General features: G+C 38.3%; 1 protein-coding gene across 1 annotated transcript in view; it reads left to right on the top strand.

Moving 5' to 3' along the window:
* The window catches only part of CSMD1 (CUB and Sushi multiple domains 1), a 2,270,760-nt gene extending 2,259,291 nt beyond the window's left edge, over window positions 1-11,469 (top strand). The window contains exons 69-70 of the mRNA XM_090033387.1: window positions 3,430-3,562; window positions 8,114-11,469. Coding sequence (XP_089889513.1) covers window positions 3,430-3,562; window positions 8,114-8,273 — 293 coding nt within the window. The 3' untranslated portion in view covers window positions 8,274-11,469. The remainder of the gene's footprint in view (window positions 1-3,429; window positions 3,563-8,113) is intronic.
* The last annotated feature ends 4,624 nt before the right edge of the window (window positions 11,470-16,093 follow it).

Below are 16,093 nucleotides of genomic sequence, written 5' to 3'. Positions count from 1 at the left end.
CACAGCTTCACATTAGCTACAAATAGGGCACATCTACATGAGATACTGACTGTTCAGTAGCTGAAAAATACTGCACAGTAGTGTATTACAGCATGGACAGTGCTAATATGCTACTATGCAGTATTATTAGGCTACTGCTCAGTAGCATCACTTAAAAGATGTTTGTCTGTGCTACTGTGCAGTTACTCCAGTTACTGCAGATTTATTTAGTAATTGTTAATGCAAGTGCTAAATTAATGCACAGTAACACCTGTGCAGTAGCATCTTGTGTAGATGCACCCATAGAAACCAAAAGTCACACAAGTAAATCTAATTTAAAAGAATATTCATGCATGTCAGATGGTGAACCCCAAAGGCAGTTTGGTTTGTGGGTGAATCTGTGACAGTTGGACTGCGTCCAAGCACCACACCAGAGCTGGTTCAAGACTTCCAGCAGCAGGGACCGGGTTTGTCCTGCACATCTAGTGACAGGTGCAGATGCAGGGGCACCTCCCAGCCCTTGTTCCCTCTGCTTCCTTCCACTGTCCACCAGTGACAGAGACCTGGCTCATCTTGGCATGGGAGGAGCAGATGCTCCCATGCTGGCAGCACTAGGTATGCAGTGAGGAGGGCATGGGCTCCAGGCATGGAGTACTGCGTCCAGTTTTGTGCACCGCACTTCAAGAGGGACACAGAGGATCTGGAGAGGGTTCAGATGAAGGCTACTCACATGATTAATGACCTTCGTGAAAGACCCTACAAGGGGAGGTTGAGGGATCTGGATCTCTTCAGCCTTCGCTCGAGATGGTTGAGGGGAGACCTTGTAACCGCCTATAAATTTATCAAGGGAAGACAACAGGGAATTGGAGATGCACTATTTACCAGAGCGCCCCTAAGAGTAACTAGGAATAATGGGTGCAAACTAGTGGAGAGTAGATTCAGGTTAGACATTAGGAAGGATTTTTTTATAGTAAAGGTGGCCAGAATCTGGAACGGGCTTCCAAGAGAGGTGGTAGTATCACCTAACTTGGAGGTCTTCAAGAGAAGGCTTGATAGTCACATGGCTGGGGTCATCTGACCTCAGTCCTCATTCCTGCCAGGGGGAGGGGATCAGACATGATGATTCACTGTGGTCCCTTCCGACTCTACAATCTATGAATCTATGGGGGTTGTACGTCCTTGTAAGTGGAGTTATGAGATGCGGCACACAGTGCTGGGCGTCAGTGTTAGGGGGACACAGCTGTCCAACTCTGTCATGGTAAGCATTACTGTACTACTGCTTAGAATACATTCTTACTTGTAAGAGAGCACAGTACTGTTTACTACAATTTAAATAAAATGCATGCTAAGTGTCCAAAGTAACAAGGCCCTAAAGGCCTGAAATTTTTAATACACAGATGAAGTCCTTAATATGAACATATTTTTTTGAAAATTCAGCAAAAAAAAAATTACATTTTGACATGCACAGTTAGGTTTCTGTTGAACTAGGTGTGAACCAGGTGGAAATGATGTGATCATTAGAACATTTTTATTGGTAATCTGAAATCAGAAATCCCTCTTAGAGCTGTGAACTGACAGTTAAATGTAAAAGCTCCCATAACACTGATAGCTAATGTACTTAGCTGCCTGGCTCAACTGTGTAGAAATTTGAATCATACATGGTACATGGTACTTTCTACTGTGTACAAATTTGATTCATATTGTTATAATATAGTTTGACTTAAGTAAAGGTAGTCCACATCGTATCCAGACCATTGTGTTGAATACCTTTTTATGTAAGAAATAAGTTTACCTTTACCAAATCATTGACCAAGTTAAAGTATAACTCTCAGTGTTTGCACCTAATATAGTTGTCTAATCAAAGTGACACAGGGAGGTCCTACGCGTATGGAAAGAGCCAGCTCCAATGTGCTGGAAATCCAGCATGTCAGAGCAGACTTGATTAACTGAGTCTGCTGGAGCATGGAAGTTGATGCTATCCAGCGGCCTCACATGTCCTGTGTGTTAGTGTCGTTACACATCTCAACGCTGACAAAATGGCAGTGGGGCACTTTGAAATAAAACACATCAAATTAGCTTTAGTTCAAAGTGCCCTGCCACCATTTTTTCAGCACAGATATGCATGGCAATACTGATACGTGTGACAAGCAGGCACTTTTAATTAGTGCAGCTTGCTAATTAAAGTCCCTGGCATCACATCTGGGAGCACGTGTAAAAATGCTCTATGTGATCACAGAGAGGCTTTCCAGTTCTTCAGAAGTTGAACTGAGCCCTTGATTTCATACAGGGCTAATAATGAACACAAAAGACATTAAATCATTAACAACACTAGAAACACTACAGCCTGATTCAAAGCCCATTAAAGTGAGTTAAAAATAACTTTTCTTAACTCTGTTGGCTTTGGTTCAGACTCCTAATTTTTTTATGAATTCCTTATACATAAACAACTTGTCTACAGCCTTTTCTTCCCACTCCCTTCAGAAGGAAAGTGCTTTGTATGTATATATCTGTATACAAAGTGTAGAGGGAATTGATGTTAAAAATGTTTCCAGCTGAAACTGATTTTCAACATAAAGGATCACTTGCCTTTCCTGCTCTAAAAAAATATTATGATCCTGTCAACATTACATAATTATTTCTTGATGTGTTCTGTGATTAGATCTTCAGGGTTTGTTTGTTTTCCCTTAATCCAGTAGGACATACCTAACCAATATAGCATTGCGTTGTATTCCAATTACCCTTTTTCTTCATGATCTTTTTTTTCCCTTTCACTTATTGCAGCATTGTTTCAAATCAGACTGTAAATTCTTCAGAGTGTTCCTGTTGATATGGCACTAATCATGATTCTTATTGGGGCTCAAGCTGTTTGGAATTTATTCATTTTTTAATTTTTTGAATAATTTTTATTAGCAAAGCAGTAATTCATACACACGCACACATATACACACACACTGGGAATGTTAAGTCTCAGTGGGTGCATTTACTTGAGACGCTGACTGCACAATAGCTGAAAAATTCTGTACAGTAGCGTGTCACACAACGGACAGTGCTAATATTCTGCTATGCAGTATTATTAGACTACTGGACAGTAATGTCACCTAAAAGTCGTTTGCTGACGCTACTGCACAGTAACTGTGGTTACTGAGCATTTGTTTAGTACTTGCTAATACAAACACTAAATAAATGTGCAGTAAGAACTGTGCAGTAGCATCTTGTGTAGACATGCCCAGGAATTATTTAACTTGAGAGAGACTGATGTCAAATCATTATGGTTTTTAATAGTAGTAGATTAACATTCAACCTTTTTGAATACCTTATTTTGTATTTAATTTGAAAGCAATTTTACAGCACAGGATTTTTCCTTCTTTTCTTCAGTGAGAAAAACATGTATTTCACATACAGCATGATATTAACTAATGATATCACTACTCTTCCTTTCTTCATTTTTAGGTCCTTTAAGTTCTGGTACTGACCTTTCAAACCACTACTATGGCACAAACAGCAGTTCTGTTGCAGCTGCCATCCTGGTTCCATTCTTTGCTCTAATATTATCAGGGTTTGCATTTTACCTCTACAAACACAGGTATTGTCAACGTTATTTCTTAAAAAACTTAATACATTTTTTGTTTAAATTTGGGTGGATAAATGTTCTGGGACCTGGGGAATGTGGTGATAAAACATTTTAGAACATCTTCCTTATTCTAAAAAGGAAAAATATGCCTGAGTTCTCCCACACAGAAGTTCACTGCAGAACAATTCTTAATGGCAAACATTTAAAGAAATGAGTCACCATGTTAAGGAGCAAAAATCTATAAAACTTCTTGGTTTGTTAGGTTGAATCAGATTAAAATCTTAAGGCAGATAATTTTATCCTATAATTTTAGTTTTATTAAATATAATATATATTGTTTACTTCAAAGTAATAGTATTAATTATAAACGTTAGAAAATCTATAAATCCCATGAGGCAACAGCCTGTAATGCAACTACTTACAGTGCATGCTGAGTAAGCTTATAGAAAACACTTCTGTAATTGGAATAGCCTCATCTTATATGTAAATTATGCAAATTTGGTACATAATGTCTGCATAAATCCCTTGAGCTGTCAGAAATGTAGTGGAGAAACCTGCATCTGTATATGCACTAACATTTTGCTCCTACCAGGAAATGGTGTTGGACTAGAACTTTCTCAGATAGAATAAATATTTTTTTTGTGACCAGCTGTAATGCCTTATGGCTTTCACCTGTTTTACTTTTAATTTTAAAAATGGCCTTTTAATGAAAACAAAAAGTTGTTCTAGCCATACTCTTGTGGGCTCTTTGGTCCTTCATCTCATCATGGTACTTTTTGATATCAAGAATGAAAGTTAAAATACTGTACAGCATGGGCCTATTCCCTAATTTTATAACTTGGCTATCCACCTACCTTATCATTACATGGTATGGCAAAAAGAAAGTGATGAGGGGTTTAGTCCAATGAACTCCAGTTAACGTGCTGTATATTTTGGCAAATAACAAGTGCCCTTGACTGCGAAAAAATATTTCAGAAAATCCCTTTGATCTCTGGTCAAGAATCTGTTACAGGGAGAGATTGTGCTGTCCAACCTACTCTTCATTTCTAAATGTGCCCAGTACCAGCATGGGGGAAAATGTTATATAGCAGCAAGGAGCCACAAGAGTTTAGGTCATGTCAGAGCATGGAATGTTGAAGGCATAACTAAGTCTACTGTTAGAAAATCAAAATCAACAGAACTGTACTAGATGTACAACCTGAACGATGTTTATTTTAATGAAGGTTTATTGCATGTTATATGATCCTTGACACTAAATAATTGAAGATTTTTTTTATTCTAATTAAAAATGATAAAGTTTAAAAATGGTCTTCAGAAGAACATTTGTATTTATTTTGTTTATGGTAGTGTTTGCTACAACCTTGCTGCTCTGATACTTTTATCAAACATTAAAAACCTAGTGATTTATATAAGGGGACGTTACTCCTTAACTTGCCACATTTACTCAGATCCAAGATGAGATTTTTTTCCTCCATTAAGCATGGAGGGAAAACCCCTTGTCTTTGATTCAAGTACAGGCCAGGGGACATGGGAGTCAAGACACAAGCAGCTGCTGTGGCTCTGACGCTGGTCCTGTCCTGGGCTCAGAGTCAGGATCAGAGATGGAGTTGGAACTGGTACCTCTGCCACCCCATCACTTACCTGCCCTCTACTGCCATGTCTCCAATCCTCCCCACACAATGCCTATCCTCCCCACCCATCATTACTGCCAGCTCCAACTCTGGCCCTGGCCTCAGCCCCAGCCCCAGCCCTAGCCTAGCTCCAGGCTGAAACATGGAACATGTGGTTTCTCTGGCCCTGCCAAGCCACATAGAAATGGTTGCATCAGTACCAGCTCAGGCTGCAGCTCCGGAAACAAGGTCAGAGTTGCTGCCATCAGTGCCAGTGCTTCATGACCAGGCATGACAGGAGCGACCATGTGCCTCTGTGTCCCTGGCCAGAGTTGGCTTGGAGCTAGAGCTGGGGCCAGACTTTAAGTGGTGGTGGAAGGGGAAAGGAGATGTGGGGTACAGAGGTAGTAGAGGAGAAGGGGTAGCCAGCGGTGGCAGAGGTGGCAGCATTGTGGGGGAGGTACGTTTTCAACTTAAAGGATCACTTTTTTTTCCCCTTCTAAAAAAGGATTATGTGGATCTTAACAGTAGGCGGGGAGGGGAAGGGGGCAGGTGCCAGTGGGTGCAGGCATGGGTGGCAGGTAGGAGGGTGGGCAAATGGCAGGAGGCTCGTTCCAGAGGGGAGGTGCCAGGGTATGCAGGCACCAGGGAAGCACGCAGCAAGTGGTGGTGGGGACAGATTCAGAGGGCAAGGGGTAAAACCTTGATTCCCTTGCTGCTTGCCCTCCTGCCACCTGCCCCCTTACCACTGCTTCCCTGCTGCAGTGGTGGTGTTGGGGGTGAACTTAAGATGACTCCCAGATAATTAGATTTTAAACATGAAAAATTATATATTTTTTAATTAATTATTTTTTCGTGTGTAATCTAATTGTTGGGGGTCTTACATTCTAATTATTGGAATCTCACATTGAAAGTTATCTTGGATTTGGGTAAATATGGTAAAGTTGGAATGACTATTTTTTCTTTTCTGTATTTTGTCAGTATACTATTCCAGTAAAACAAGATGTTTCAGATAGATTATCAGTGTCATATTTAAGATCATGTCCAGAATCAGGAAATTGATTATTAGAGCACAGGCCCATATGAAAACACAATATTAACTGTATCAATTGACACTGATTACTATTCTCCATTCTAGAAAGGCTCGGGATGAAATTTTGTGCAGAACCTCATACAACATAGAAATCAAAGCCCTAAGGAGGTGAGGAAGAAAAGGAAAGGTCACTTTAAGTGACTTTTTCACCCTGCCAGTTCTACTGAAACTTGTGAGATACCTAATGTATCCTTAGATAGCCCTGGGAGTCTGCTTAAGTTATGAAACCTACCGGAGGTGCCCTTAGGGATACAGTAAATCCCAGAATCTCTGTAATGAAATGTGATCCCCATCCCAACCCCATCATGCCCAAGCCTATATCCTCGCCAGCCCTGGTATTCTCTTACCCAGAGCTTATAAAATGACAGATTAATGGCTGCTTTCTCGTATGCCTGTGTCAAGAGAATGCTTCCTATGTTACAATCAGGACCTACAGGGTTCTCTTAATTCAGAACTTCAAAACCAAATGAATCTGGGTATACTATCCTCCGTTTGCTGCTAATAAGTAAATAATTTCCTAAATAATTTCCTGCTCTTGGTTACCCATTTGTTTAGATACATCACAGTTGTTGAGAAGGGCAAATACAGTGTTAAGTAAGTTATTTCTGTTGGATAGCAGGTAGACTGCAATTTCTTTGGTTTTGGTGTTGGGTAATATTTTAATAAGTTTTTAATTAAAGTAAATACATTTATTTCTGAATACATTTATAATATTTACCATTACAGTTTGTAAATTAAATGAAAGTAGAAGGAAAGTAAAATGGTAGCCACAATGAAGAGTTGGTTCTTGAAAACAAAATCTGCTATTCACTGCTCCAGTTTCATAGTTTCTCTGAGTATTGGTCAATCTAGTTAGTTATCTAAATTTTAACACTCAAATACTTATTTAGGAACCAAAGATTTTTTTTTTAACCAGAAAAATTTTGGTCAATGGGAGCTGTAAGTTTCCACTTGCGCTGCAAATCAGACCAATTATTTAGGTAGCTAAATGTACTGTTAAGTGCTCAAGTCTGAGCACATTTATCTAATGACTTAAAATTAATCTCCTCCATCTTTCCATCTGCTTCCATCTTTCCATCTGCTTCCACTAAATAATTACCTCGTATTACCCTAAATAAAAGTGTACCACCCCAAATAACATTGGAGTATGACTGTAAATCCCATATACAATTATGATGAAGAAAAGGTTAAAACCACCTGTAAAGTCAACACGAAAGCAGAGCAAAGAAAGAAAAGAAAAGAAACCAACATTGGTCAAACAGGCTGCTATGATTCTGAATCTAAAATCAACCATTTAGAAGTATCAAAATAACTATTAAACAATTTGCATACAGTGTGCATTTAACTGAAGGTAGTATTCATTTGACTGAAGTGCTTAAATTCTTCAGAATAAGAAGTTAAGTTAATTTACTTAACTTTACCTGATGACAGGTGTATTGCTGGTCAAGTCCTTAAATGAAAATGCCCATAAAAATATTAAGACCACTTTTAAGGATGATTTTTATTACTTTTTCCATCCAACCTTTGTTTCTATTTTGCCTGCCTTTTTTGGCACTTACAACAGACAATACAGTTGTCATGTTTTTGACAGACTTTGCTAGACAAAATGCATACCTATGCTTGGCTCCATTGTTTCTGTTCTGTGTAGTGTCCGCTTACCCCATAGAAATTTATATTCTCCTTATCACTTCTTATATGTAGCTCCCATAGTTGTTAGCCCCCCTCCACAAGTTTATTAGGGCAGGATAACATTCTTGTATTGCATGTATGGATCCTATACAGTAATTATTTTAAAAAATGCAGTAGTTCTAAACTTTTATTTTTAATCATTGCTGATAATATTTTCTTCTCCTTTTGTAGAACAAGACCAAAAGTACAGTTCAATGGGTATGCTGGACATGAAAATAGCAATGGACAGGCTTCATTTGAAAATCCCATGTATGACACAAACTTAAAACCCACAGAGGCAAAGGCTGTGAGGTTTGACACGACTCTGAACACAGTTTGTACAGTGGTATAGCCTTCAGTGCCCAATCTGACTGATTCATAGCCATACCTCTGATGGACAAGCAGTAATTCCTTTGGTGCCATATACCAGTTTCCCTTCTTCTCTTGGCTTTGCTGCTGTAATCTTTAACATCTTCTGCCGGCATACATGCAGCTAAATTTTCTGGTAAAACATGTCAGTCTTCTGGGGATCAGACAAAGAATATATATATTTTTTTTCATCTTAAAGGTGGATTAAAATGCCTGGCTGCATCTGCTTCAATCAAGGCACACTTTAAGGAAGACTGCCAATCATGCCAATTTGTCATATTTAATGCCTCAGACTTTCATATTTGTATGTGGCTGGATGCCTTTCAATGCAATCTTCTGGGCACTTGGAGAAATCCTTTAGGTACTGTGACAAATGATAGCACCACAGAGTATCCCCAAGAACAGGAATATTATGAAGAAAAAGCTTTCTTGAAGGAGAAGACAACCTTCCTCAAGGTTGCAAACACCTACAAATGCTTTACCATTGAAATCGTGTTGAAATTAAAGCAACCTGCAGTATATCTCAGATGTTCATTAATAGGGCAGTTTGCAAATTCCCAGTCAGCTGTTGTATAGCAAAACATTAATGCACAATTTTTTGCACTAGAGTGTCATGGATGACTGAGTATGATATTGGTAAAAATATACAGGGTTTATACACACTATCCATTGTATATAAACATTCACTCACTCTTTTCAGAGCAAAACATTCCTTAAGTTTACCTGGTGTGTTAGAATAAGACCCCATACTTAGCACAAGTTTGAAATCTTGTGTGATAGGAAAAAAATACATGTTTTGTTTAATTTCATTTGTCTAAATTTCTCCTTAGACATCAGTACAAACCATTGGAGACTTCCAGCCAGAACAAGAGCCCATTTCTAAGACATTTTCATTTCCACTATTGTTTCTTCTGAAATCAGTCATCAATCATTATTGTTGGCATCATACTATTAAACAGCAGGGGGGTTAGCAGCTACTGCTGCTTGCCATGTACAAATGTGAATAGTTATTTATTTTAGATAGCTCATAAAGCCTGTGAGCCTCTGCTCACAATACAGTCTTCCCTTTTGCATTTTTTTCCATTTGTCTCCAGTTATATGACATCATTTTTAATGTTACATTGAACTAAAACACATTACAGTAGCATGCAAATTATACCCAATGCAAATTGTTCATAACAAGCTACCATTAAGTTTCTACACTGAACAAAAGGAATATGCTTTGTTTTTCTTTTTGGGGGGTTTTTAATTGGTTGTTTGGTTTTTAGATTTTTGGGGGTTCCATTTTAACACATTGCATAATGCTGTTTTGTACTCACACAGTTTGACAGTGAAAATTTGAGATTTTTAGGTATGTATTTTGGCAGCAATGCAACTAACATTAGTTTGGAGCTTTTGGTAATTTTTAAAAAACAAATATGGGATAAAAAGATATGAATGGGTAGATTGATTCAAATAATCCTTTAAAATTGCAAATTGCAGAAAACAATGCAATATAACTTGCTTTCAGTTAAATGTGTGAGCATAGAAACTGAGGGAGTTGTTTTGTACATCAGTTCTAAAACCAAGCTAATATCTTGTTTAACTTTCAAATCCAAACTTTTTAATGTCTTTGCTATTATATTGAAGTATTTTCAAACAATATCTTTTAATTTGATGTAAGGAGAATGTGACTATTAAACATAACATGGACAAATATTAAGAAAGAAAGAAAGAAATACAAAGAAAGAAAGCATTTTTGGCTAATGAAACAGAATAGGAAAATAATTTAAAAGATAAACCTTAATCAGCTTAGAAGATTTGACATCTTTTACATGTAAAATATCAGCAATACTATAAAGTAACTTAGAGCCTCCAGCTGTTATCTTTTTCACCTGAAGAAAAAATGGTGTTTAATAAATATGGTATTTAATAATTATTTTTAATAGTTTCATTTTTTGGTGGTAGTTTTGTTTATTGCATATTAATTTATATTTCTCTGTTATACCCTAGAGTGCTACACATTTTTCTGAAAGAAAGTAAAAATGAAACGATCAGGTCAGAATCAGTCTGCATTTCCTCCCATTCCTGCCCCCACTGTACAGGATGTTTCTTTGTTAAGGGAGGCTCTCTTACCACACTTGGTCAGGGGGGACAGTGGTAACTAAATTGAGGTCATAGAGATGGATTGCTGATCCTCAAATTATCTTTTTAAAAAATTGTGTTAGCAACTTTGGGATTCCATTTGTGATACCAAAGACAGGGAAAAATCTCAGATTTTAGTCATTCAAAACAAGTGCAAAATGCTAACTAAGTAGTCTTTATAGAAGCTGTCTAATTCTACCTTTTCAGCGAGCTTGTCGATATCTGTCCATGAATGAACACTGAGGAGTATTGGGAAAGAAGTTCAAAACAGAAAAGAGAAAAAGATCAAAATAAATTAATTTGCTGGTTGTCACATGTTGCTTGCATGGCCTAATCTTGCAACCCCTTCTTTTAGCTGGTTATTTATGAAAGATGTGTAAGGACTACATTACTGAGAAAATGTTCTAGAGTAGATCATTTCTCTGGGGTATGTAAAGCTTTGCTAAGTAGCAAGGTATGTTAGTTTGTACTGAGTGCTGCAATAGCTGTGTCCTGGACTTGAGTTAGCTCCTTCCAAACTAGCTCGGGTTTCTCTGTCCAGTATTGCATTCTGCTATGTCTCAGTATGATGATCTAAAGCAGCCAAAATATCCTGTGATACTAACTGGGAGTGTTTCCTGTCTAGGAATGGCAGGATTAGGCCTCAATAGAAAGAAAGATTTCCTTACATTTTCAATTCTGTGCCTATTGCTCAATGGTCCCTCCTTCTCTATTAGATTTGCATTGCCCTGCTCAGGTTAGACTCCTGCTATTACATTATGGAGGGCTCTGTGTGCACAGACTTGTATGTGGTGCTTCATCAAAACAAGTCTCTTAAAATGTTGTACAGCGGTCAGGTAATGGCAGCCAGGAAATTTACTTTCTGAGATGTTTGCAGAAGACACTTTCTCATTGTTGACCAGACCCATTATGATGGGGAAAGAATACATGCTATATTTTTTTTTTAAACAGGATATGTGCTTCAAAGCTGTTTAAAACTGCTGCTTGTATCACACATCTTGCCTTTCTCCAGGCTCGCTGCAATAATTTTTTTTCTTGTGTAAAATATTTTGTAAACAAAGAAAAGCTGTTATTAAAAAGGGGAGGGGGGAGGAGGGGAGGGGGACTGGGGAGATTGGGGAAGACCACTGGCATTATGATCAAGTCAATCTAATTTTCATTCCCAGTATTCCATTCTGCCATTTCACTACATGCTGCTGTGACATGAAGTAGGTGCAAAAGAACTTTTTGTACAGAGATATATTTTTTATGAAGAATTTGTAAAATTATTAAATATGCTGTACTTTTTGATTAATGTAGGTAAATTGTTAAAAATAAATGTTTTTACAATACAAAAGAAAAAATTGTAATTTCCCAATAATGTACAATGTACCATCTCCAGCTGATTTTCAGTTCTGATCCTATTACACATGTATTAATATTAAAGTGGCCTGTTAAAACAGTATTCTTTTTGGCAAAAAAATAAATAAATATTATAAAACATTGTAATATAGCCTGTGCAATGCCACCTACCTTGAAAGCAAAATCAAAGTTCTAATTAAATATTTAATTTTAGATTTCCATTTTCTGTGTGACCTATTTTTATCATGTTTCTTTTATTCTTTTTCAGCTATGTTCTGTGTTTTCTTTTTTGATAGGTTACCACGTAGATGTTTCTTGGCATTTTTAATAAGATCAAACTTTTATCAGTTTTAACATCAGATATTGGGTAAAAACTTCAAAAATATGTAAGTGACTTAAGAACAAATTTTGTGATGGTATTTAGGGCCCATTGAGAGCACTTAAGTTTGTAAGTGGGGACCAAGTCCTATTTCCAAATGTGACTTAGGGTGACGTTCGTGTTACACTTAGATCATACTAAGACACTTAAAATATGAGTGTTCACATATTAACTCACTACATACCTTCTGAGTGTCTCAAAGGTATTCCACATCAATCGAAGATTAACTCTGGGCCAGTCTACCTAGCTTGCATTAGTGTAACTTCAGTCTGCTCCATGGAGATAAAATGAGCGATCTCCCAACAGCATCCCGAGATGCACTGTGCTCAGCCTTCTCCCCTCTCCCCAGCATGGATACTGTAGGTGTTCTGGCTCCTTACAATGTCTTGTCTCACCAGCCCTCCAGTGGCAAGTCAGACCTGGGCAGGCATGAAACGGTATTAACCCTTAGGGTGAGACTGTTACCAACACATGCTAACTTCAGCACTGCATAACATTCGATGGACAGTCTAAGCGTAATATGTAACTTCACTGTTAAATGCTCAAAAACCGGATTTGAGTGCTTTTGAAAACTGTTTCATTTGCTTCCCTCCCTCCACTTGCTTCATCAGGAAATTGCCTCTTATCTATAATGTGGTGGACTCAGGAAACTAGAAGGTATTTTCCATCTTTACCTTTTAAGGTCCCAAACCTGCAAACCAATATATATATACACTGGCAAATTGCCTGTCAAGAACGACAGATGAATTTTCAATAAAACCAGTGCTCACTGTAGCCTCACAGTAGCCGGGGGCCTGGCTCTCACGTTTCCTCATCTGACCCCTCCCTTTGCCCTCCACTGCACTGGGCTTAAAGAGCATTAGGGACAGACAGACACACAGACAGGTGGACTAAGCCCTTTGCATATATAAGTTAGGTGTTTAACATAAGCCTGGAAGTAGTGGTTTTTTTATTTCATACACATAAAGTTAACCACCAATCTGAGAGTTTTCATAATCAGGATATAAGATCATAACCAAATTCCCCATTCTTTAAGTTTATTCTGTATTTACTAAAAGGATGTATCATATGGGCCAGAATACCCTATTAAAAAGAACCATGTTTGTAAGCACACTGAATCTTTGTCTTTTGGGAACTGGTGCAAGGAAACGACTTGGATTGCTTTCAAAGAAAAAATGGCACCTGTGTCTATTTATTTGTTTCTTATCCTCACAGTCTACCCTTTAGATTGTGAGATTATTCTACTGATAGCTGGTGGTTAAATTGTCTATGCTACTTCTTAATAAGTTCCCTGGCAGACTTTCCCTGTGACACTGAAATTAGTTATAATGGCCAAAGATGTTGCCAGAGATACCAAAACACTGGCTCATGGTTATTCATGATTTCTACCCTTTATTCCAAGTCTTTAGGTTAGAAAGTCAAAGATAAACTCTATTCCTTTTCACATTTTCTAATTTACAATGTCAGCATTTGAAGAATTGGTGCTTTCATGATTATATTTAACCTTGTAAAATGATTTAATTTCAGTTCCAAACACTGTTTCTGAAGAAAAAAAAAAGCATTCTTTCTTTATCAAGAATACAAAGCCAGTAGGACCAAGGAACAATGACAATATACATTTTTTTTCTGATGGTTGGCATCTCCCACCACTGCAGTAACCTTACAGATACTATCAGGAGGGAAGGTCTGATGTTAAATGTTACCTGGTCAACAGGAAAATGCATTTTGAAAAGTATGTTTAATTTCAGCCTCCAGTAAGCTACATTAAGACATCATTACTTGTTTTAGAGCTACCGATAACTCACAGTGCATGTGGAATTGGAATGTATACAGATCAATGTGCTAACAAGCCCCAAGAAGGACTTGGAGATGGACATTGCTACAGAGCATTGAATCAAACCAGAGAAGAGGATTCGCTGTCTCTTACGCACCTGTCTATTTAATGTGAGAGAAAAATTGTCTTGCTACTGGGGTGAAGAGACTTTATTTTGTGTCATTCACTCAGTAGTGAAACAACATTAGCTTTTATGAAAGCTTTAAATGATAATTTTCTAACTAAAAAGTACAAAACAATTCTGCTTTGGACTTTGTTACAGCAGATAATAAAGCATTAACCACTGGACTGAAAGTTGGTGGTTGCCTAGCAACTGGTGATCATGACCTGATTATTTTCAATAACAGGACAGTCTAACCTATAATATTCATGTCAACTTGAATATAATTCCACAAAAGGGACTTAAGCTCAGTTTTGCAGCATCTAACTCATAAAAGCCCTGAAGCTTAGTGGAATCAACGGCACCAAATTAAACATCCACTCTCCCGACGGAGCGTGTAGAAGCAGCTAGTGCCTAAGAATGCGATTCATAAAAATCAGCAAGTGAAGTCTAGGTTAGCCAGAACGAAATGCCAAGTAGAACAGTGGGGCCAAAGTTCAGCCAGGATTGAGGTGATCTAGGCTCAAACTTTGCTCTGAAGGAGGCAGAAGACATGGCCTGGAATCTGAATCTCACAGACCATCGTTACCTCTTCCTCACAGGCAAGCTAGACAGGAGAATACCTGGCTTGAAAATCTCTGCCACTTCATTCCTGAGTAACCGAGTCCCTGAGTGGACTTTGTACATGCCTGCAGCAGATTTGTATATGCCTACAGCAATGTGGAGGGGATTTTGAGACTCTACAGTCTGGATGGAAGTGCTTATGACCCTTTGGGGGTGTTTCAAAGGAGTTACTTCCCATAAGCTGAAAAATATAATTGAAATTGATTGAGTGGGAAAGTGTAGAACAATATTAAAGGTTCTTTAAGAAAAGTTAAGAAAGGCCAAAATCTATGATACCATAGTCAAGAACGGGGACAACTTTGCTTAGAATTGCAATCTGGGTCAGTGAAGGAAGCAGTAGGAAATTGAATGAAATGAAGTAAAAGGGAATTAAATATTGATGCTGTGAAAAAGGAGGTGATGAATGTTTAAAGCCCTCCCGCTAGCATATTTGAACCTGTCTCTGATTTTCACACACAGTACTCTAACCATCATGTCACAGGTTGAGCATTATCCAGGCCCTTTCCCAGCCCTCCTTTTGAAGCTGCCTTGGGGGCAGCCAAAAGCAGAAGATACATGGGGCAAAAAGAAGTGAGCAAGTCCGAGGATGTGCGCTTAAGTGAAAATTCTCCTGCCCTAGAAAGGTGCAGGCCCTGCATTGAAGCCTGAAACCTAGCTCCCGATGGAGTAGTAACTTCCCACCATACTGCTGTTTACCTAATGACTATTTAAGGTAAGAGGCACTGGCTTAACTTTAAAAATTAGAGTGCTCAAAGGGGAAGGAAGAGACTGAATAGAACCTGACCTGTGGTGTGGTGGTCAGAATAGAGCGCCTGTTCAGAGCACCTTTGCATAAGCAATTCCTAGAACATGGGCCTCTAGTTTCCTGGGTGTATGGTTGCAGTAAAAAGCAACTTTTGAGCCAGAGGTCACTAAGCCACAATAACCATAAAAACTTCTCCTGTAAACTAGAACTGCATTTTGATACCTCCACTGTCTCCACAAAATAAGAACATAACATTTCTTCCTTATGCAGGGAGAATGATTCATTTGGGGAACTACTTCTGAGGCCTAGGGAAACATTCCAGGTACACATTATAAGTCCTACAGGTTCAGCCAATTTATGAAACTAGAGTAGCAAACCAGCCACCAAATTATTCCACAAAAAAATGGAACATCTTTGTAGTTCATTTATATGATGGCATGCAATGATTGTCAGCAATGGTATAGGGGCAGAGTTGACACCCAGACTAGAATGACCCTGGTCCCAGCGCAGAAAATCAACTGCCAAGAGAGTAGGTTGCAAGGCTCCCTGGCACTATATCTACCACTGTGCATGCTAACACACTCAGAACATACAGCCAGGCCCAAAACTGACAAGGTAGACAGCTAGAGAAATGTCCTTCAGAATCACAGACTGAA

The sequence above is a fragment of the Crocodylus siamensis genome, chromosome 1 (assembly GCF_052110815.1).
Source record: "Crocodylus siamensis isolate JL-2025a chromosome 1, ASM5211081v1, whole genome shotgun sequence".
Taxonomy (NCBI): Eukaryota; Metazoa; Chordata; order Crocodylia; family Crocodylidae; genus Crocodylus; species Crocodylus siamensis.
Note: the sequence above shows the minus strand (reverse complement) of the source record. Positions and strands in the feature narration are given on the sequence as shown.